Consider the following 25,206-nt stretch of genomic DNA (forward strand, 5'->3'; position numbering starts at 1 on the left):
TTTCATCTGGCTCGTGACTTTTACGATTGTGTGTATAGGTCAAATTACTGTCACTTATAAAAGCTTTATTTGTTGTAAGTACTTTTCAAAATTTTTATCTCACAAGTAGGAAAAGTTTTCCAGTTCGTATACGTATTTAGACGTGTGTTAAAAGGATTGTGTTGTTGTGCTGTGCGATTTAAGGTATTGGCAAGCAAATTTTGAATGTTTATTTCTTCTTACCGTCAACATTGTTGATTACTTTGTCGGACGGACCAAGTTTATAAAAGTGTTTTTTTATGCATGGCTTCTCCACCACCTCGTTACCGAGGAAGCTGGCGTCATTTGCAGTAAAGTGGGTTTTTGTGATGGTTAGTGGTTCGTTAATAATAGGAAATGTGTTTTCAGCTTGCTTAGATTTTTGATTATCTGAAGGATAGACTGCCATTTAGTTGTAATGTGCTTTCTATATCTTATTTCGTACCTGGTTTGGGCACTTCGGTTGGACTCTTTCTAGTTGTCGTGATGCGTGTAGTGGTCGTGGTTGTGGCCTTATTGGGAGAAGGTGACTTTGTGGGGCGCTGCGGTGTTAAATCAATTGTTTCGTTAGAACCATTCACGTTACGAGTTTTAACAACAGTTTGCTTTGTAACGACAGTTTTACCAACACTCTTACTTGGCGAAGAACGCGTAACTGTACCCGAACTGATACGGCTAGTTTCACTATCATGGGATCCTTCTCGTCCGTCGCGTCTAAATGTTCTGGTCGATGATACACTGGAGCGCGGCGTACTGCGGTGATGATCTGGGCTATCCACTGGTGAGGAACATCGAAGAGAAGCAGCAAAAGCACGATGTGTAGCATCTACATCTCTTTCTTTTGATATTAGGCGTTGTGATGAGTCTGTTGTAGTTGTAGATTTTTGTGGGGTTGTGGTACTTGGTTGTGGTCTTGATTGAGTTGGCATTAACTTGGGTGCATTAGTATCCCTGGTAGAGGGGAAGCCACCACTCGGCGTTGAATAATCCGATACAGGTTTGTTGGGTGTTCTCACAGACGGAAAGCCATGAGTGGAGAAATCTTGCGATGGTTGATTTTGACGTGGACTGCTCGGATAGTCTCGTGAGGGTGTGCTCTCTCTTACCGGTGCGGAATCTTTTACCGAGGGAAATCCATGTGTGGAGAAATCCGCAGATGGTTGTGGTTTGTGAGGACTGCTAGGATATTCGCGAGTTGGTGTTCCTTGCCGACGGTATGCGTCATTAGTAGGAGCAGATTCTCTTACCGAAGGAAACCCATGCGTACCAAAATCTGTTGGTTGAGGTGTGGGAGGGAATGTAATTTTGTCTGGTTGACGTAGTCCGGACGGCAATGGTTGATGACTATCGCCTACAATCTCTGTTTCAATAATGTGCTCCCTATTCGTATTATGCTTAATAGTTTTCTTCGTTTCCGAACTAATTGTTGTTACGCTGCCATCCGGATTGATAATTCTAGACGGTGCAGGATGTGCTGATGTCGGTTTGGCTACATCTCTATCAGATGGGAAACCGTTTGCTGGGAAATCAGTTGATTGCTTTGTTGGAGATCTAACGGATGGAAAACCATGAGTAGAAAAATCTTCAGCAGGTTGTGGTCTACGTGGACTACCCGGGTACTCCCTGGTCGGCGTACCATACCTGGGCGAATCTCTTCCTCCCGGTGATGTTTGCTTTACTGCGGGAAACCCACGATTAGGACTGGAATCACCATCGATCACTACTTCTGTTTCGATAACACGCTCCGCATTGGTCTTAAACTTTGAACTGCGGGTGGATTCTGAACTTACGATTATCACATCTCCATCTTTAGTGGTAGTAATTTTTGAATTTGGATTCACTGCAGGAGACCCGTATGGAACATTAGAACTGGTGTTATTCAACTCCGTCACAGTTCGTTGATTAAGACGTTCGACATCTGAGGGGCGTACCCGATCACCAGGATACTCCTGTGTAGGCTTATTTGGGCTTACCGAAGGAAACCCATGAGTACTGAAGTCAGGTCTTTGCGACTGTGGCGCCCCATGTGGCCGTTCCGTCGGATATTCTTGAGTTGGCTTATTTGGCTTCACTGAAGGAAATCCGTGGGTAGAAAAATCTTGAGTAGGCGGACGACCGCTACCTGGCTTACCACGAATACCGGGCGCATGTGATGGAGGTGCGTGATCTGAGAACTCTTCAATGGTCTCAGAGGTTGTCTCAGTCGAGAAACGTCGGCTTGATTTCTTCACTGACGAAAATTTCGTCTCGGTATTGGTAATCTCATCCGTAAAATGATCAGTGGGATGAGACTCAACCAATTGTTGTTGGCTTGGAACATGCGCAAATGGCTCGGCATTATCGACGACATCATGTTCAGATCGCCTGGTAGTGTTATTACGCACATTTTGCTGACGGTTATAGACATTATCTTCAGTCTGCTCACGTCGCTGTTGCTCGTTTCTATGTTGAGTACTGCTCTGGCTCGTTGAAGACGTTGTACGTTGACGTGGGCTATCCACTGCAGGACGCAGCTCCTCCGTTTCGTAACGCTTATTCTTGACTATGGTGCCATCAGGCAAACGCTTAACGGTGGTGATCATCTTAACGTTCGGCTTTGGATACTCAACCGTATTCGAAATGATTTCGCCAGGCTGTGACATAAGATATTGGACATGTTTTTGATATTCAGGTGATGCCTTATCTACGTCTACAACGCGTCTATTCTGTTCCGTCGTCTGTTGGGTATCCACATTGCGGCTTGTAGAGGATTCCTGTCGATTACGATTAAACTCCTCGGTATATTGACGTTGCTCCTGCTCTTGCTGTTGAACGCGTTGTTGATGTTGTTGCTGTTGATATTGTTTCGTTTGTTCAAATTCCTGTTGCTGTAATTGTTGTTGGCGTTGTTGTTGTTGTTGCTGAATATATTGATCTTGTGTCAGTCGTTGTTGTTGGGGGTATTGGCCTGGATGCTGGCGATTGGTATTATCCATAAGGTATCTGGCATCATTCGGCTCCCCACCTCCATATTCGACAGCTGAAGATGAAGATGTCACTTGAGAAGAGGACGAAGTGGTCGTCGAACTCATTTTCATTTCGGTGCGGCCAGAATTTTCATCGCCAACAACAATGCGCTCTTGCAAATGAGTGTTTGAATTTTCCGATGCCTTTTTTACGAAATTCTTATCGTCACCCTGATGGGAGGCGCTTGCGCGCTGCTCATTTAGGCCTCGAAATTCAGCGGTGCCACCATTAATCTTCTCAACACCTGAAAGCATGTGATTACATATAGGTATGTGTGTATGTATATGTAAGTGTGTTAAAAATGTTTGTAAAAGAAATGTATATTCAGGGTATGCCACCTCAATTTGGTCAAAGGTATTATTAATGAACGTTGACAATTCTTAATTGACCGACGCATCAATTATGTTTAAATTACAATGTCCAGAGAACGCGAAGAAATGATTTCGTTTTATCTTAAAAATTCTCTATCAGTTGGTTGTGTTTGCTCAACACCGAAAATATCTCGACCTTTACTCCACACAAAGGTGACACAATTCAAATCACTTAGCCCCAAATTTCGAGCTTGGGTCTCACATCAGAAAGTAGTTCCGAAAGATGTTTACTCAAAAACGATCATTGTGCCATTCTTCTTCAGAGCTGGCAAGACGGTTTATAGCAATACTAATAAATGGCTGTGAGTTCACCTTATGTTACCACAAAAGCGTGGAAAAGGCATGAAAAATTGCACAGCCAATAATAGACTTTTGCAACGAAGTGCAAGGAGCAGGTGGACATTGCACAGACGATATTGACTGGCCAAAAAAGATCTACAGTTATAAGTTCTACCGATCTCCTTTTTATGGGAATTGTTATGGAATGAAGCTTATGCTAACAAAACTAAGCCCATAGAAGACCTCAAGGACAACATTCGAACCGAAATGGGCTTGATGTCGCATTAAACTTTTGCCTTACAAATAAAGGCAGCCTAAATTGCGATATTGTTTTGGAAAGCTAGTTGAGAAGCCTGAGTTTTAAAAAACAATACAATTTTGCTAAATCAATTTTCAAAGTTATTCAATAATTCCGCTAAACACATTAACATGGCCCCCAGTGTAATTGGCAATACAAGTAGTTTCACCAATCGTTCCATCGCAGACATATACTCGTACATATTTACAAATACCTATGAGCACGTGAAATAAATATAAATATAAACTTACCATCTGTGGTGGCCACAGTTTCGGTACGATATGCGCGACCATCTGGACTAACTTCTGACGAGGTTTGCACATCCCAACCCGTTGTGTTGGGATGGTTGAGAGTCATTGAATGAAACTTCAAATCCCGTGTTGGACTTACTGAATCTCGTACCTCTTGGGATTTCAAACTCTGAAAATTTTGACCTACCAACGAGTCACCGTGCGAAGGGTTGAACGGATCTTTAGCAAAATTGCCAGCCATGATGTCGCCCTGATACAAGTCACGTAAACGCGATTCACGTAATTTATATAAATGCGAACGAATTTCTTTTTTATGATCGATGTCTTCGGTTTGCTGCCACTGGAAGAATAACAGAAAAGATAGAGGGTGAGAAATTAGCAAGCTTTATAAATGATGCCATGCTTATTCATGCTTATAAATAGTAAATTACAACTAAATTATAAATTACAACTATTACTGGGAATGCCACGGTCAGATCAGACTACATAGTTCCAGTTACGAGTTTTGGAAAACCGCTAAAGACCGTTATCGCAGGCGATGGATGGAGCAAGGGCTTAGTTCCGAGAAGTAACACCATGAATGCTTCTACCGATGGATTAAAAATGAAAGAGGGGGTTGGTACTGGCACGTATTGTGCCAATTAAGCATCAAAAAGTCATTTAAGCTCCCTAACTCTTGTACTGTGTTTCAAGCTGAGATATTTGCTGTAAAGAAAGCAGCAGAGCTTGTATGTACGGACGCAACAATTAACTGCGCAATGAACTTCTACGTGGATAAAAACATACTGTCTATCATCCAAAAATGTGTTTAAATGCAAGGAAGCAATAAACAAGATCGGTCGTAACTCCAGGCTTTGTTTATGTATATCGAGTTCCGGGGCATAAAATCATAGAGGGAAATGAGACAGTGGATGGAATAGCTAAAGAATGCGCGAGACTTGCAGGGGATCAAATAAGTCAGATACTTAAATTCGAAAAGGTAAAAAAGGCGAAAGGCAGATGATTTAGTATAACCAACTGTAAAGTTGCCAAGATCATGTGTAAACAGACTTATGATGACAAGTATACTAAAGCAATTATATCGTTCGATAGAAGGAGCTGTAGAACTCTAGTTGGTGTACTAACAGAGCACTGTCTAGTTGCAGCACATGATTACAAGCTAAATCTAACTCTTAACGATGCCTGCACGAAGTATAATGAGCTGGGAACAAGATAAACATCTTCTATGTCATTGTCCGGCACTCTCGAAAACTAGACTATGCTACCTAAGTGCTCTCAGTTTTGAAAAACTAGAATCTATCTAGAACAACATGCGTATCTTGAGTGATGCATATTTCCGCTAAAAAAAAGGAATCTAATCTGGTATCGCTTTGGACCACAATGGTCTCTGCGTGGGTTCGGCCAGCCAAATGCAATAAATATATTTTTTTTATTTTGCACTATCAGTAATTTGTTTACTTTTTTATGGTAGTCAATATATAATGCACTCTGATCAGAAAAATTAAATCAATTATGTACTCAACAAAAATTTTTAGTTTTGGAATCTTCTTTTCCTCAGAAAAAGAAAAGCAACATATGACGCACTAAATACAAAGGAGTCAGAACGTGAAACCTAAAATATTCAGTAAAGATTCAAATAAAAATTATGTAAAAATATGTTTAGTATTATGAACGGATTGAGATCATCAATATGTTTACAGAGAATCCTTGATCGTGTGAAAAAATAGTTTAAACCATCATTGACCAATGATCGAACTTCGTTAAGGTATTTAAGGAATTTGGAGTTGAACTAAGTACTAGTCTCCTTGTCATGTCGGTCTCCTTGCCGCGGGGATGAGGCTTAAGTGGCGAGTTAACCCCATTCTATGGAGATTAACTTACCACGAACTAAGAGGGCAGCTCCATATAGGAATTGGGTATCCACTCAACCGCGGAACGGCGGAATTGGTGGCCACCCAAGTACTATGTGGAGAGTACCGTACCGACAACCTGGCAGGAGGTATAAAATGCATTTCCTTACAATGTGGAGGCTCAACAAGGATCTTTCTGCACGAGGTAACCCACTTCTGGGAAATCCTCCCGTCGAGCAATCGACGGCTCGGGCATCGGATGTGCAGGCCCGAACCTCACACTCCCCTATGACCGGAACTGACACCCAGGGTTCCGGAGGAAGCGAACTACTAGTGGTGAAACATGGCACATTGGCTATGCCAATGGAGAGCCGAGTGAGTGTGAGTGATACACCGCCGTCGAAACGATCTGAAGCAACTGAACAAGTTGTGGAGGATGTGGAGATGGCGGACAATCTCTCAGTAGACTCAGACGGATCTCTGGTACCGAGTAAGTCTTTGACAACGGTTAAACCTGGTGCGAATCAGGTAAGTACCGGTAAAAAGACCGAAGTTATTGGAGATTCGAACGCAGGTGTTGGTCTAACCGCAAGGCAGATCAAACGAAGGAGACAGAAGGCGAGGCAAGCCGAAGCACTAGCTAAGGCAAGGACTCAAGCTCCGTCAACTTCGACACCTGTAACGGAAACGGGAAAGCGTGGCAGAACAGAGGATTCCTCTGTAGCGCTGCGCTCTTCCGGAAACGAAACGGGGTCTGTGCCAAAGACCGGGAAGAGGAGAAAGGCAAAGAAGAGGAAAGTCGAGAGACGGAATTCGGAAATGCCTGCATCCTCGACCCAATCCAAGGCAGACACACCTTTGCCTGACAAGGCAGAGGCTAAGGGACCTCAAATGTCGAATGACACTCTTCCGTCAACGTCTGGCGAATCATTCGCGAGAATGGCAGCAAAGGCAATGACGGTGGAGATACATACCGACAAACAAGATGGTCTACTGTCCAAAGGGCAACAAGACTATCTTGACAGCTATCTTTGGAAAGCTATCGGTGAGTCGAAAGACGCGCCGACGTTCGAGGGGAAAAGCGTGGTAGACGGCATCGTAAAGGTGCACTGTTCCAATGCTTTTTCCCGAGAATGGCTAGAAAAAGTTATAGCAAAGATTCCAGCCTGCGAAAACAGCAAGTTTATTCTTGTTGAGAGTAGCAAAGAAAGGCTGGTACGAGCGAGTGTCTGGATTCCGGGTCCTTCCTGTAATTCAGCAGAACTCCTCAAACGCATCCGTGTTCAGAATAAGGATCTTGACACGACTCTCTGGAGAGTATACTCGTGCACCAGGCAGAAATCCGCTACCACTTCGGAGGCGGGTTCCCACCTGGTACTGGGTATCGATCTTGGGTCCCTCAAGGTGCTTAAGTCGAAGTACGGTTGCCGTCCTCACCTACATCTGGGGCGGATCCAGTTCCGCGTCCAGGATAAGGTGGAGGACAAAGCGTAAATATACTCAGTCTCATGACTGAAGTAATATTTACACAGATTAATCTGCAGCATAGCAAAGCGTCTACGGCTCTCTTGTGCCGTAGGCATGCAAAACTGCAAACAAACCCACACATAATACTTATACAAGAACCATGGGTATGTCACAAGCGTATCTGTGGTCTAAGTGCTATGTCGTGGGGACAAATACTTCATTGTGAAGGGAATGTGAGACCGCGAGCATGTATTATCATGCCGAGGTTGATCGAACACACGATGTTAAAAGAGCTATGCTCCGGAGATATCGTTGCTGCAAAAATAAAGTACTGGAAAAGTGGGAACAGTGTCGAAGCTATCATAGTTTCGGCCTACCTACCCTATGACTCTGTACAGCCACCTCCTTCGAGGGAGCTAAGAGAAGTGGTCAAGTACGCAGAATCCAATAATCTGGGGCTAATAGTGGGCTGTGACGCAAATTCACAGAACATTGTGTGGGGAAGCAGCAAATGCAACCCCAGAGGTCTCAAGTTACTGGATTTTATCCTGTCATCCGATTTGGTCATCCAAAACACTGGTAACAAACCAACTTTTGTGACCAGAAGGAGACAAGAGGTGATTGATTTAACACTTACCAATAGGTCAGTTGGAAATCAAATCAACCGATGGCGAGTTTTGGAAGAGGACTCTCTTTCTGATCATCGTCTTATCGAATTCCGACTGGGAATTGACACAATATCAATACCTTCCGGTAGGAATCCTCGAAATGTGGACTGGGACAGGTATGGTGAGCTTGTAACAGAGCGATTACCAAACCTGAAAAAACTCAAATCAGCAGAAATGATTGAAGATGCTACTAAGAAATTAGAAGGTACTTTAATCAACTGCTTTGAGGAACTGTGTCCACTCAGGCAAAGCAGACAGGGGAAAGCGGTTCCTTGGTGGAACCCTGAACTGTCGAAGCTTCGTGTACGGTCCAGGAAACTTCTTAATAAGGCCTTGAAGACCAAAACAGAAGAGGACTGGGCCAATCATCGACTTACACAGAGAGAATATAAGAAAAAAGTACGGCAAGCCAAACTTGAATCCTATAGAAATTTCTGCAGTAACGTCGAAGAAATGAGGGAAACAGCGAGACTTTGTAAGGTCCTTCATTTAGACCGCTCAGTAAGGCTGGATTCCATTCGAAAACCTGATGGTTCATACACCATTTCCAAATCGGAAACGTTTAATGCTCTACTCGAAACCCATTTTCCGGGTAGTAGAACTCTCTCTGAAGCTGAGAGTGGCATGAACAATGACGGTGGCAACGGTGGAACCTCTAGGTACAGCTGGTATATTGCTAGTCGGATAGTGACAAGGGAATCGATAAGGTTTTCCTTATCTTCCTTTGACAACTTTAAGTCCCCTGGACCTGACGGAATATATCCAGTAATGCTTAAAAAAGGAGGAGACAGGCTGATTGAGGCCCTGAAAAGGATCTTCACAGCCTGTCTTGCATTTGGTTATATACCATCCCAATGGCGACGCGTAAGAGTAGTATTTATTCCAAAACCAGGAAAAGATGACTATTCCCTAGCAAAAAGTTTCAGACCAATCAGTTTGACATCGTTCATGTTGAAAAGTCTGGAACGAGTGGTGGAGAAACATATTCGAGTGGGGGTATTGCCGAGAAGTCCACTTAGTAGAAATCAACACGCTTACCAGAGTGGAAAATCATGTGAATCAGCCTTACACGATCTTGTTAGCAAGATTGAAGCTGGGCTGGAAGCTGACGAATACACAATGGGCGTGTTCGTGGACATTGAGGGGGCTTTTGATAATGCCACTTTCGGCTCGATATGTTCTTCTGCCGAACGACACGGAGTTAATCAAGCCATTATAAAATGGATATACTCCATGCTCTCTGAGAGGCTGTTAACCGCTGGTGGGAGTGACGACGAGCAAATCACAGTCAGGGCCAAGCAAGGATGTCCCCAAGGGGGTGTTCTTTCTCCGCTGCTGTGGTGCTTCGTCGTAGACTCCCTATTAGCGGAGATGCAGGAACTCGGCTTTCACGTCCAAGCATATGCGGACGACGTCTGTGCGCTAACATCGGATAAATCCTTAAGGAGGCTTTGCACGAAAGTGCAGAGTATCCTTGACAAAATCGATGATTGGTGCATGAGACAAGGTCTTTCCGTTAATCCGAACAAAACAACCATAGTCTTGTTTACGAGAAAACGGAAATTGGATGGACTCAGTCTTCCAACACTGAAAGGTGTGACACTTGGTCTTTCCAACGAAGTTAAATATCTAGGAGTAATCTTGGATAAGAAGCTGACCTGGGAGACACACGTTTCACTGAAGGTGAATCGTGCATTGAAGATTTTTCAGCAATGCCGTAGAGCCTTTGGCAAAACTTGGGGTCTGAAACCTGCTGTGGTCCTATGGATATACACGGCACTTATCAGACCAATCATCACTTACGCTTCTGTGGTCTGGTGGCGACGGAGCATGGTTAAGTCCACAATCCGGGAACTATACAGGCTGCAAAGAAGTGTATGTTTATGCATCACGGGTGCCATGAGTACAACCTCTGGTGATGCCCTAAATGCTATGCTTAATTTGCTCCCCCTGGATCTTAAGATACAACAGGAAGCAATAAAAGCAATGTGTAGACTCCATAAATATGGTTTCTGGCACGAAGATGGAACTTCGGGACACAGAGAAATCTTTAAGTTGCTGTCGGAGCAGTATCCACTGTTTTTGGCACCTAAAGATGACCTGATACCCACAGTTTCGTTCGGAAGGAAATTTGATGTCAGATTTCCATTGCGTGAGCAATGGAGCAATCCAGAATGCATGCAGGGAGGTTTGACGGATATTTTCTTTACCGATGGGTCCAAGACTGAAATAGGGTCTGGAGCCGGATGGTACTTAAACGATAGTAATAAGTATCACTATGCTATGGGGGGAATGGCAACTGTTTTTCAAACAGAAGTTTTTGCCATCCTAAAAGTAGCCGAATGGATAATCGAGAGGAGATGGAGCGGGAAACAGATTGGAGTCTTCAGTGACAGTCAGGCTGCATTGAAGGCCCTGGAGAACGCGAAGCAAACCTCGAAGATTGTTCAAGAATGTAAGAAGAAGCTTAATTCTGTCGCAAGACAAAACAGGCTTGTACTTATATGGGTTCCGGGACACTCCGGTGTTCAAGGAAACGAAATTGCCGACGAATTGGCCAACCGTGGATCAGCGGTGCCCCCACAGGGGCCAGAGCCAATAATCGGAATCAGTCCCGCAGGAATCAAGAATTGGATCAACGATTATGTAGGCAATCTACATAAAGAGCGATGGTCCGGTCTAGAACGCTGCAGAACTGCAAAGTGTTTTGTGACAAGTCCGAACAGAAAACTGTCAAACTTTCTACTAAAACTTAGAAGGAAAGACATTCGGTTGATGGTCGGCATCATTACAGGACACAACCCATGGGGTCAGCATATGACCACCATTGGAATCATCGAGGACCCGGTATGCCTGTCCTGCTTGGAGGAGGCGGATAGCACTGAGCACTTTCTCTGTGAGTGTCCTGCCTTTGCTAGAGCGCGACTACGGGTATTGGGTTCCGATGTCATGGGAATGAGTAATATTCGTTCTCTAAAACTGGAGGATATTTACAGATTCGCTAAAGAATCTGGAAAATTCTCACAGGACTAACTATCTCTATCTCTGTCTCTATTCTTTCCTATCTCTTTCTCTGATACTTTTCTCCCTCCCTCCTTAACTATCTACCCCCTTTCCAGAGCTTTAAATACAATGGGCTTTTTAGCCTGAGTGTTTTAGGAGCCACCAAATCTCATGGTGCTCCTTGGCTCGACCTCTTCAAATTCAAATTCAAGTACTAGTCTGGTCATAAATGTTGTTACAAATTTTACAATGGTTATGACAAGAACAAATCCCCAGAAAAAGTTCCGTTATTTTTAATTTTGTACGTATGCGTTGTCTTCTCATAAATTATACTCAGATTCGTGGCACTTGTTAACAATGGAGTGGGGAGCTAAGCAAAATCGCATTACAGTGATTGCATTACAAAAGAGAAGTAAAAGTGCAAGAGAGATTTACGAATTGCAAATTATTATACTACTGCGAAAATGTTTGTTTACCGCACGATCAATTGGTTTTCCCAAACGTCTGAAGTGACAGACAGAAGAAGAAGTGGTCATCCTCGCGTTGTTCAAACTAGTGCAGCCATAAAAGCCACTCGAAAAAGAGTTCGCAGAAATACCCTTAGAAAGCTGAAAATCATGTCCAGGGAAATGAATGTATCGGCCAGATTCAAGCCAAGACTAATTAGAAATGATCTCCACACGAAAGCCTTCCTTCGCTAAACTGGTCATCTTTAGGTCAAGAAAATTAGGCTCGATAGATACAAGCAGCGTCTTCGGTGGCACGCGGTCAACGGCCATTAAAATATTCTTTTTACAGATGAGAAAATGTTCACTGCTGAAGAAGTTTTCAATAAGCAAAACGACAAAATCTGTGCTAAAACTTCTAAAGATCCAAAAAATGTTGTTCCAAGGGTTCAGCGTGGCCGTCATCCAGTCTCCTTAATAGTTTTGTGGGGAGTAACTTGTAAAGGCGTTTCATCTCTTCATTCCTGCGAAAAAGGGGTTAAGACGGGAGCAAAAGTGTACCAGGAGGATGTCTTAGAAGGTGTGGTACGGCAGTTGAGTATTATTCTCTTCAATGGAGAGCGTTGGATCTTCCAACAACATTCCGCTCCAGCTCATAAGGCAAAAACAACCCATAGCCGCAGAAGATTGGTCGGCAATCAATATATTCAATTATTGATTTTCAATGATTTAGGACATATAAATGAATATGCCAGTGATGAGGAATCTTACACTATCTCCGGTTCAGCTGACTCGATAATTGTTTCAGGTACTCAATTTCGATCTGTAACTCCACGTCCGTTAAAACAATTTTCTTGTGTGAGCCACACTATAAATTTTTTGGCTTCAACAGAATTATGAATTTTTCAAGTCTGGGTATAAAATATATTCACAAAAAATATTTTCAAAGGAAAAAATGTTTGTTTTATTCATATATATACTTAAACAGATATTAGTATACATTGTGGTTCCACTGACTCGAAAAGTTATCTTCAGGAACAATTTTTATACCTGACCGAACGAGATGAAACAAGAAGTTGTCTAAATAAACATCAGGATATTACGAGTAAAACCGTTTTTCCAAAATATAATACCCCATTACCGTCATCTGCACCTGTAGGACGGTTGTTTTCATTCGCTAGAATTGTAAGTCGGTCCAGAACGCAAAAACTGAGTGATGCAAATTTGAAATGCTTGTTTTAAGAAAATTTTTCGCTATTAACTTTTCTTAAAACAAGCATTTCAAAATTTGCATCACTCAGATTTTGCAACAAGTATAAAATTCATAAAAATCCAAAAAATAAATTTCGCATTTTCTTAAATAATTCATGGAATCTAATGATTGGTTACTGATTTGTGACTACCAGCAAATATTTTCAGTAAAGGTATTACTAATTGCGTAAAACAAATTTCAGTAAAAATATTTGTTTACTGATTACTGAAATAAATTGCAGTAAAAATACTTATAATAAAATTTCATTTGCATTCTCAGTAAAATATTTACTCTTTACTGAAAACATTTGCTGATAGTTACTGATAACTGAAAAAAAATGTTTCCATAAAGAGAAAAAAAATATTTTTAAGGCATTTTTCCAGTAATCGATAAACAAATTTATCACTACAATTTGTTTCAGTAAGCAGTAAAAAAAAAATTGATGGCATTTTTTCCGGCCGCCGTAGCCGAATGGGTTGGTGCGTGATTACCATTCGGAATTCACAGAGAGGTCGTTGGTTCGAATCTCGGTGAAAGCAAAATTTATAAAAACATTTTTCTAATAGCGGTCGCCCCTCGGCAGGCAATGGCAAACCTCCGAGTGTATCCCTGCCATGAAAAAGCTCCTCATAAAAATATCTGCCGTTCGGAGTCGGCTTGAAACTGTAGGTCCCTCCATTTGTGGAACAACATCAAAACGCACACCACAAATAGGAGGAGGAGCTCGGCCAAACACCTAACAGAAGTGTACGCGCCAATTATTTATTTTTTTTTTTATGGCATTTTTTCCAGTAATCAGTACACAAATATTTTTAGTGGATTTTTTTTCAGTAAACAGTAAAAAAATATTTTTTTCTGCAATTTTTTTCATTAATCAATAAAAACATATTTTTACTGAAATTTTTTTTCAGTAAAGGGTAAAAAACTATTTTTACTGGAATTTTTGTTAGTAATCAGTAAACGAATATTTTTACTGCAATTTTTCCCGTAATCAGTAAAAGTTTACTGGTAATCTAAATTAGGCAATTTATCTATCTCCTTTGAAATGCCGAACACTGCTAGTGTTTTTCAAGCAGAAGTCTTTGCGATCTTGCACGCATGCAAAATGCTGAAGGAACGCGGGAGCGAGGGAGATATTAACATTTTCTCCGATAGTCAAGCCGCGATTAAGGCTCTGACGACGCCATGGTGTAGAGCGAAATTAGTAAACCCCTGTAAAGAAGAGATCTAATATCTTGGGTGTGCAGGTAACATTTCTCTTATTCGGGTTCCAGGTCATAGGAACATAGAAGGAAATGAAATTGTTGCTGAGCTTGCCAGGAAGGGGACTGAATTGGCTTCAGAGACCTCCTACCCGGTCATCGGCATCCCCTTGCCAGTTGTTAAAGGGGAACTGCACAAATAATTTCTCAGTAAAACGCAGAAAAAATGGCCTCCATTTCTTCATGGCCCCTTTGGCCCCAATACGATATACGAAGACTCAGAAACTCCTCGCTATTCAATTTCCAAACTCGTAGCTGTGTTTACCGGTCAATGGACGATCGGCACACACGCGGAAAAGCTAGGGTTACCATTTAACCCCCATTGCAGAGCTGCAGGGGCACCTTTCACAGAAAGATACTGTTGAGCACTTTCTCTGCAAATGTCTGGGTTTTGCAGCTAGACGATTAAGGTTACTGGGAGCTCCTTTCTTCGACAACCTGAGACAGTGCGCCAACCTAAATTCCATCAATCTTCTCATTACACCAACAGCTATGGTTGGCTGTAGATATCTGCCTGTTGGAGGTCTCATAATGGTATCAAATCGCCGCTTTAGTACTACTTGAGGAGAACCAGGTGCACTTCAACCATTTCACCTACCTCCCTACCTAGGCCGAGAGATTTCATTTCTGTATCTGTAGAGCGTCGCCAGTTGGTACGCGGTTTGCGAATTCCTCGAACAGCATGCTGAAAAGGATTCCAGCCTAGACCTTGTTTAGCAACGTGAGCGTCGCTCTTTCTCAGCGTTTGGCCGATCCACTGTCATTTCCTTTTGCCATATTTTGGTTGCTACGTTCACCTGAGAGGCTTTCCGCAACAAATCGGCATTCGTTATTGTTCGCGGCCAGAAAATTCGCATGATGCTCCGAAGACAGCGGTTAATAAATATTTGCAGTCGTTTCGTGATTGTCGTACTTACTTTCCAGGTGATGCAGCCATACAGAAGAACTGACTTAAACGTGGAGTTGAGTATGCGCAGCTTTATTGCACCGTCTGCAGTGAGCAAAATTTGTTCGCCTTTTCAAATTGCTGTGTACCCGCCACCAACGAGTCCGATACAGTGCCCTTAATGTATCAGTATGAAAAGTATCAGCAAAAGGATCCCAGAATATGTGAAGCTGGAAATCATTTAACACTGAACATCTGAGAACTTTGTCGTATCTCTTCAGTACAGATTATTGTTGTTGTTTTAACAGCATACTTAGCGCTGTCAGTGTAAGTATATCATCGGTCATCTTCGTCTAGCTCATCTAAGGGTAGGCCCAGGAAACATGCTGTTTCGACAGGTTCGGTCCAGAGGGAGAGGGGGGGTTAGATGAGTCGGTTTGAGGGGGCATGTGAAGAGGTGGTTAGTGTCGTGCGGGGTACCTTCACATGCCGGACATGTGTTTGGTATGTCGGGGTCAATTCTGGATAAGTAGGAGTTTAACCTGCTACAATATCCAGAACGTAATTGTGCCAATGTTACACGAGTCTCACGGGGAAGCTGGAGCTCTTCATCTGCGATAGGTGGTGGTTGGACTCCGATTACGGCATTCACAGGACGGGAGTTCATGAAGGTGGTAACGGTCTCCCGGTGAATGTCGTTTATTGACTGTCTAAATACTGTCCGGTTCAGTAGGTTTCGGTCAGTTTTGTCCTGGAGTTCGTCAGCGTAGTCAAGGAGGTGTCTCCTGACGTGCCTGAGAGGCGGCTCAGGCTCAAGCAGGTGTCTGCAGGGGTGAAACCTGCGGTAACACCCCAGCAGGAACTGCTTGCTGAGCAATTTGTTGTGCTCCGCAACTGGGAGCATTTGTGCCTCGTCGTGTAGATGTTGGATGGGTGACATAAGGAGGCACCCGGTCGCTGTCCGAATGGCGGTATTTTGACATGTCTGAAGCTTTGTCCACTGCGAATCACTAGTTCCAGGCGACCAGACAGGCGCAGCATAGTTTAGAACCGGCCGGCCAATTGCCTTAAATGTCGAAAGCAACAGTTCTTTGTCTTTGCCCCAAGTGCTGCCGGCCAGCGATTTGAGGACCTTGTTGCGATTTTGAACTTTAGTGGCAATTGCGGTTGTATGCGCAGAGAAGGAGAGCAAGCTGTCAAAGGTTACACCCAAAATTTTGGGGTTATTTACAGTCGGAATTGGTGTGTCGTCGACTTTTACCTTAAGGGACAGCTTGACCTCCTTTGTCCAGGTGGTGAAAAGGGTCGCCGTGGACTTGGTGGGGGAAAGTTGGAGATTCCTAGCAGTGAAAAAGCGAGAAAGGTCGGTGAGGTAGTTGTTCACTTTGGAACACAGGCCATCGATGTCATTGCCCGACGCCATTATCGTGCAATCGTCAGCGTATGAGATCAGGGAAAGTCCCGCTGGTGGTTGGGGTAGCTTCGAGATGTAGAAGTTAAAAAGCAAGGGTGAAAGGACACCACCCTGCGGTACGCCTTGCTTAATCTTCCTCTGCTTTGATATTTGATCTCGAAAAATCACTGACGAGTGCCGACCGCTCAGGTAGTGCGCAGACCACCTCTTCAGCCCTGGCGGGGGTGTCGACTGATAAATATCATCTAGTAGCGTGGAATGGCTGACTGTATCGAAAGCCTTCTTTAGGTCCAACGCTACTAGGACAGTCCTCTCGCAGGGGCGGTTTTGGTTAAGCCCGCGATTTATCTGGGCGTTTATGGCGGTGAGTGCAGTGGTGGTGCTGTGCACTCGTCGGAATCCGTGCTGATGTGGGGCTGGGGTCTGGTGTGTCGTGTAGAGGGGGAGTAGGAGAGCTTCAAGTGTCTTCACTACTGGGGAAAGGAGAATTATCGGCCGATAAGACTCCCCTTGGTTGGCGGGTTTCCCAGGTTTCAGTAGTGGGACCACTCTCCCTGCTTTCCACTTGTCAGGGATGATGAGAGTGGCCAGGGACAAATTGAAGACCCTTGTGAGGTATCCTACTCCCAGGGGTCCCAGATGCTTCAGCATCAGCGTGTACGTTCCCATGGCAGCCGGTTCTACGTTACCGGAATGACTCGGGTTTTTCTTCCCGACCAAGGGCTGCCGCCCCAGTACACTAGCCCTGTCTAGCGTATCGTATATCTTCAGTACAGGTAGAATAGGATGCCCTGCTGGAGTAATTATTTATACAATGAATACATTTTGTCTCTACCATCGACTCATATTCACTATCTTTTATATTATTTAAGTATAGGGGGAGCGAGACTCCAACCCTCCCCCCTCCGTAAAGGGGAAAACTACAGATTTTGTCAACGAATACTCCATTTCCTTTTGTTGGCACTTCCCCAAGCTTCTGCAAAAAATTGGTACATAATGTGCAACTTTCTGTTGTTATTGCCATTCATTTGACTTTAACTACATACACAGTATACAATGCTGATCTCAAATTGATTTTATAAATAGCCAATAAATTCAAAATTGTAGTTATACAAGGAAATCCCACGCTGCACGGCAATCCATACAAAATATCAACATCATGCATACATACATACATATTTGAACAAAACTTTGTTGTCGCCAATTATTCGATCTCCTTATATGGTTTTGCACCAGTTTCATCAACAACATCACCGCCACCGCCCCCACCACCATCAACTTCAGTGACGCCCCTGCGCGGTGTAAATTTAAAACTATTAAATGCATTTACAACGAGTCTCGTCACCAAGTCGCCAACTACGTAGATCGGTATGAAAAAGTACATAGGTTGGGAGTAGTAAAATGTATGTAATAGAAACGTGATCGGAATTATGGTGGCACTGTATAATGTCATATTTACATACATACATACATATGTGCCTATGTACATATCTCCGCAGTTCCTGTTGAACAGAAATATTCAATAACCATGCATCAAATATTTCATAATCCTTGAAAGTCAAAATTTATAACCCACATAGGTCCAAAGTCGCCTTCAATGTCATCTCTCCATCGTTTTCTCGGCCGGCCTCTTCTTGTGTCAGTGGATTTGTTTCGAAGATCTTTTTCATAGCTCCATCGTCGGTCATTCGCGGAATGTGACCGTGTAAATATACCACGGAAGTATACAATAGATAGCTTTGGGAAAGTACACTTTGACTCCTGGTAAAATTATTTCACACGTTAGAAATGAGGAATTTTCTTTTTAAAAATTTGATTTTGATTCAATTACATCTCATGGACATTATTTATTGCTTAGTCCATCAGAATCTACTATTTGTTGCCCTCTCTATGGTAATTTTTGGATAGGTGCTAAAAAACCTTTTTATATCTGGAAATCGAGGAAACATCAAACAATTTCTCAAGACTTCACTTGAGCATTTCTCTATATTCTTGAATGAGTATTCTGCTTTGACCGAAAATGTGAAAATTATAAATGACTTCCAACTTTACTTTTTTGTAACGTTAAAATACAGTGCTTTCGTGCAGACGCTTGTGATTTACTGGTTGTGTCACTGCCAACGATTTTGTAAGTCATACGAGTAAATCATCATCATCATCAATTCCTTTTTCCCGAATAGGACATAGGGCGATTATTATTACCAGAAAATTATTTACAGCATGGTTTTGAAACGTCTAGTACAAATTGCAGCCCGCGTCAAATTATAGCACATCAAGAGTTTGACCAGTTTTGACCAGAATTGACAATTTTTTTTTTTTGTACCTCCCTTAGAACTTATTCGCTTTGATTTTGATGACATTTTGGGAAAAGAGTTTAGCTTCTATACTTATACAGTGGAATAAGCTGCGCAAAAGGGGTATTTTTCCTTGAATTGCAACAAAAATAATTGTCGAACGAATAGTGTAATTACTCAAGAAGTAAATTTAAGTTACGCAAGAACTAATTTTTTTTTACTTAAGCTGTCAAATCAGCTTCCATATTCACCCTCATGCCAAGTGTTTAGAAGTCAAAATAGCAGAACGAATGACACCAGACAATGTTGTCTCACACGTGCTACAATCTAAAGAAGTAAGGAATTGTTTTAAAGAATTGTCAGCTTTCGCACTACATGACAGGGACAGGGGCATGGCGTGTGGGAGTGTACTGAGACGACAAGGGTGGCTCTCTCATCAAATGACCTAAACAGTGGGTGGTAACGAGCAGATACTACTTTCGACGTATTGCATCAGGACAGTAACGGACGTTGAGTCTAGTGCTCTGGTGATACTTATTTTTTATACGCCAAAGCACATATTCGTCGATTTCACACCGCCTATTTTAATTTGACGTGCAGTGCTTCCGAATTAAAAATTTATTTTTCAAATCTGGACATTTTTAATTTTTTTTTTTATTTCCTCAAATGAAAGTTTGGAATTTTTTCTTTAAAATGGCATCTAACTTTATGTGGGGAGAAGAAGTTTCATGAATGAGTTTTTATCATCAAAGCACTGTTGTCGTTGATGTTTTTGTGTAAGAGAATAAACATTTCCTCTACATGTTTAGGGAATGCTGCTGGAGTTACAATCCTGGGTCAGATATAAATCCGTTTCGTTCCGGTAACGTAGAACCGACAGTCGATAGAAGCACTTTTCTATCACAGCAGTTGCTAGAGCACGTCAGTGAATTTGGAACACACATCATGGATTTTCTAACTGAACATTGATCATGAAATTACGTACACATAATTTGCTTTTAATATTCTCAAGAGAAAGGCATCCATCGTTAAAACGCGTGTAGTTAAAAGTTATGCGGCGTCTTAGTATTATTTCATATTTCATTACGATGAAATTTTGTACACCTTATTTCTCCACTACCGTAAATAAAACTAAAAGAATCTGTGCAATGGATGTTTATAGGTGAAAAGATAAGTATGTATATACGAGTATTAGGTAATTCAAGACAATTTTTTTTTTTTTTAATTTTTTATTACTAGCACAATGGTAGATATAGTTTATCTAATCATTCTTCCATTATTTTCCATTATTTTATTAGCCTTTAAGGATAATCATCAACTATGACACTCATGGTAGTAAATATATGTATGTAAGTTTACCCTAAATAGTACTAAATAGCCAAAAACCCTTAAGATCTTCCAATTCCATAAACTGGTTAAACTCAAATAAAGGCATGTGCAGAGTTTAGTTGGTTGATTTTTAAAGTGCAAAATATCATATTTTCAAAAGCGGTTCTCATGCAATTAAAATCTATATTTTTATATACTCATTTTATAAATATGTATATGCAAAATATATACATTTTTGTACGAGAAATACTTCTTTGTTTATTTTTCATGCGGTCTGCTTTATTTTATTCTCGACATTTTCTTCTTCAAAGAAGGTACATGTGCGATTATTGTATTCTTTTCTATGTTTTCAGAGAACTACATCGGCGAAAAGAGCAGAGTGCAGGTATTAATCATCCAAGCTTCAGCCACTCTATACCACTCTTTATAACTGTTATCAGTGGCAAAGCAATCAAGAGGAATTTCACATAGCCACGTTTTTGTATTATATGATTACTGTTGTTGTTGTTATTGGTAGTATCGTGTTAATTCAGCTGTTGCAAAAGGAATTCAAATTATTATTTCTTATTGTACGAGGAGAGGTCGAAAAATTCGCGGAGCGAAAAGGAGGGAATGTGAAATTAAAAATGAAATTGCATCTCCTTTTCGATGTATTCTCTTTTACTTTTGAAATATTTTATGCATTTTATTTATGTTATCAAAGATTGTTTTGTTTATGATTTCTATGCAAAAATGCTGGCTTCTCTTCATGTTCATTAGCAGCATTTGTTGTACTGGAAACTCTTTCTGAGAAAAATGTAAATAAATAAGTTATCTGAAGTGGGCTAAATCTAGATAGGAATAAGGTATAAGATGTGACCATTTTCGGCACACATCATGTTGTGTTCTTAGACATATCCAGAAAATCTTCCTCCACTAAGACGATGTTTACTATTTTCTAGAGTGGCCTTTTCCAGTGCAAGTTTTTCGCTTTTTTAACAAAGATTAAGGACGTCTCCTCAATGAGTCGGGCTGACCGCTAATCGTATTCACTTAATTCCCTAACTTGCTTGTATGCCAATTAAAATTTTTTTTCTTTACAAATTATTTCTTGTATTATATGAATTTTATAAATAATTTTTTGCTTAATGAGAAAAAAATGCAATTGTGAAGGCACGAAACTCAATTTCCTCCTTATATTACATTTCCATTAAGCCCAAATGCAATTGAGGGCGAGAAAATTAAAATGTGCAGCCAAATTACACAAGTTCGAATTACCAGAATCAACGCATTCGAACAAAATGTAGAAGAAAATCAAGAAGCAATAATTAAGGATGATGTAAGACGTCTAATTTTCACACTGTATCAGCCTCTTGAGCCATCTAATAAACCCGCGATGTCCTTATGGAAAAGTTATTTTTATTTTAGAGTAAATTCTTAATAAAAAGTATTCAAAAGTATGGAAATGGAAACTTTTCCTAAACAAGTTAGCGGGCAATACTGTTTTTGTTGTACCACAAAACGTGGGCAAAAGAGGGAGTTAAGTTTGTTCACGTGTTCGAACCAGATCGGAAGAGGCCGAAGTTGTCTAGTGAGCCTCTACCAAATCCGTGGGAATCGTTAAGTTAAGAATATAAATAATTATGTACAATACCATTCACAAAAATTAGTCGACCTTTTTTCAAAATGTTACTACCTTTCCAGAAAGGGGATAAACTTATGCATCTTTTTCCCTTACATCCAAATTGAAGCATCCGGAATCAGTTGTCAAACTTTACACAACCTTTTATTGCTGTGCCATGAAGCAAATGTGTTCCAAAGTGACATCCATAAGTAGTATTTTTTCAAACCACCGCCATAAGCTTTTATTTACATATGTTTTACATTTGACAATTTAGCCCAACAAAAAGTGTTTTTCTTTACAAATAGTTATCCAAGTTTCTGCTGGCAAATCGTGGTTTTTACTCACTTAAAGATTATTTTAAAAATTTTTACTTATATTTGCATAGCTGCATATTTATATAAATTGAGTTTGTTATAAAATATTTTAACTTTCTTCCATTTTTCTTTTATCTTAAACTATCTGCTAGAACCGTAAGAAAACTAACATAATTGCACAACAGCAGTTTAAAAATGACATTTCAAAGGAAATGCGAATAAGGCATCCATTACGCCAACTTTTTGACCACCCCTCGTACTACCTAAATTGCGGTTAACGTATAATTTTGTGATGATGTATTCATTTATTTATAAATTTAACAGGTCACTGATAACTGCACTTCGTGAGTGTAAATATAAATATACACATACATACATACATAAATTGATAAAAATATAAATTTTATTACACTAACATACTCACACACACATTATAGCATAACAAAGTACTAACTCGCGAAGGTAAACAAATTATTTTATTTACTCAGGAGAGCGTGGAAGAAAGAGCATACGAAAGTGAGGGCCAATTTCATGTTTTTATTGTGCGCAAATTTGTGCTGATATTATGAAAATCATACGACACTTACATATGTATGTATGTATGTAAGTATTTTTGTAGGTGTATGTCCAGTGCACGTCTATGGCACAAATACTGGTTTACATTAATTAAACTTGAAAAATATACTGTAAGCTATAAAATTGTTGATATATATTTTTAGTGAGCGCAAACGCTAGTAGACAAAAATTCAAAAATGATATCACCGGTCCCACTAATACAAAGGTAAAAAAACACCAACTTGCGGGAGTAGACGACAACTTCAACGAAGCTGACAAGGTAAGCGCTCAAAGCAATCGCAATAATAAAATAAAAATAAATAAAAGTGTAATCTCATTAAAACTACAAAATAACAACGGCAAACAAATAAGAGTATGGCAAACTCTAGTAATAACAATAAAGGGTAAAAATTGCAAAGCAACTTTCTTAGCCGAAAGCAACTACATATGTACATACATAAATATGTATGTAAAAGTACATAAGCTGCATATACAGGATGGGGAGGCAGTAATTTCTTGCAACAGAAATTTTGCAGAGCGTGGGAGTAGGTATATCTCACGTGATGCTCAGCAGCCAGCAATTGGTGAACAGTTTACACTTTGTTAGAAAACATCTTCAACTCTTTCATCAAAACTCGACACAACGCACCTGCTGATACCAAATTGCCTGCGTTGCTAATTCCTTGCAGTTGGTGAATACTCCCAGACATGCTCGGCTACTTGCAGCAGTATGGCATGAGCTACTTTTTATCACATCTTTGGTGGACTCTGCTTACACGAGACGACCACACAAGGAATTTATCAATGGCTGGAAATTCAGGGAATTCACACGACACGGGATGGAGCGTCCAGGATAGAGGCAGGCTAAGCTGTTAACTCTTTTCCCCAGAAGATCTTCCACTAGGCGCCTAAACTTTTATAAAGAGAGCAAAACTAATTTCGTTCATTCGTTTTATGGAGAAAATGCGCTTACGGGGTTGCGGGTTTACGGGAAAAAAATTATCCAAGCCCAACGAGAATTTTGAACCACATCACTCTTGCATTTTACTATAATTTAATTGGCTATAAAACTGCGTGTCCGAATCTTATTGTTTTAAAATTCTAATAAAAAGCTTTGAAGAAAATTGAAGAATTTTGAAGAAAATATGTAAACTTTTTATGAATTGTACAAAGTTTGAAACTTTGCTTTATATAATATTTGATGTAGAATGAAGTATATCTTTATAAAAAAAATAAAGGAAATTAAAAAAAAAATAGAAAAGTAATATAAACTGGTCAAAATATCGAGTTTTTATTATTCTGATGTTATTTCTCACTGAAAATTTGGTTATTTTTTGGTTAATTTTTTCCAAAGCTTTCACTCGCGGCAACAAAAGCTATCATTTCACGCAAATACTTGCAGAACTAGTAGAACCATGATGATGATGTAGATGATGAAACTCCAGAGTACATACACTCGTATACCTAGGTGGTGCGACCCTAAATCCATTAGTGATATGTAAAAAAATGCTGGAGGAGGTACTCACATTCAACAGAAGCCTCCAACTTCAGGCTTGCGGACAACCCAAATAGACCACATCAGAGGTCTCAGTGCACTACATAAATTAAAAAATAATAACAAGAATAGTAATACAAGCGACGACCAGGAAAACGGAAATGAAATGCACACTGGGAGAAAAATTAGACCAGCAGATGCACAAATTCATTCAAACTGATTTTCTGGCTGCCTATAACATAAAAGTCAAAACAAAATAACATCAGGCGCAAATCAGGTTTGCAAATATTATTGCACAATCACATCTTGACATTACTTATACCCGACCCTGTATTTATGTACACATACATATGTATGAACCCGTTTACATACGCACGGATGTGAGCTTGTTTGTAGGTGGGCAGTAAATTTCTGCGAATTATTCGCTGTTTGACACTCGCACTGAGTTATTTATTTAGTTTTTGTGTTTTGTTTTGTGTTTTTACCTGCTAGAAAAACCAGTCATACTCGACTTAAAAATAAAGATTTAAATTACTGTAATTGCCTCAGGAAGATTGCAATTAATTTAGGAATCAAAATCACAATTGTGTTGTTTACATTGTTCAAGGAAAATATAATAAAAACAAATTTTTAGCACCATTTCCTCATTACTGAAATTGCAACAACCATATCCAGAAGCTTGTTAAGGAGTTTGAGAAAAAATGTCTCCCCTTCTTTTGGCTTTAGACTTTAGGGCGATGTCTTAAAAATAATATCCAGTTGATCCCATACTAATTTTTTTTTAATTTCCAAAAATTTAACAATTTTTTAAAATGTTCATTGTGATTTAAGCAATTTTAATGGTGTCCAAATATTTAGTTATCGCACTTTTATCTTGTGAGCTGAAAGCCAGTTTAACAGTAAAACAACAACTTAAATTATTGCTTTTATTTATTCAGTCGGCCAGGCACAGCCGATTATCGTATTCGACAGGGCCTGGTTCAAATCTCACTATGGGTATGAAAAATCTGTTGACTACATCGGCACTCAAAACATCAAATTATAGGAAGAATCCATAATAGGTGTCCATGGTTGGAAGGTGTCTTGAGCAGAACTGAAAAATGCTTTGAAAAATGGTGCGAATGCATCCAAAGGAAAATATTAAA

The 25,206-nt window shown here is 40.6% G+C and overlaps 1 protein-coding gene across 15 annotated transcripts in view; it reads right to left on the minus strand.

Annotated features, from left to right (window-relative positions):
• The window catches only part of LOC128858259 (mucin-2), a 131,308-nt gene that overhangs the window by 49,027 nt on the left and 57,075 nt on the right, over nucleotides 1–25,206 (minus strand). For 10 of the 15 annotated variants that reach the window (XM_054094387.1, XM_054094385.1, XM_054094386.1 and 7 more), the window contains 3 exons: nucleotides 4,224–4,563; nucleotides 464–3,268; nucleotides 223–420 (listed from right to left, as the gene is read on the minus strand). In XM_054094387.1, coding sequence (XP_053950362.1) covers nucleotides 223–420; nucleotides 464–3,268; nucleotides 4,224–4,563 — 3,343 coding nt within the window. Of the gene's footprint in view, nucleotides 1–222; nucleotides 421–463; nucleotides 3,269–4,223; nucleotides 4,564–25,206 lie in introns of those variants that run through there. The other 5 variants (XM_054094382.1, XM_054094394.1, XM_054094380.1 and 2 more) reach the window with 4 other exon arrangements.

This window comes from Anastrepha ludens, chromosome 3, assembly GCF_028408465.1.
Source record: "Anastrepha ludens isolate Willacy chromosome 3, idAnaLude1.1, whole genome shotgun sequence".
NCBI classification, from domain to species: domain Eukaryota; kingdom Metazoa; phylum Arthropoda; class Insecta; order Diptera; family Tephritidae; genus Anastrepha; species Anastrepha ludens.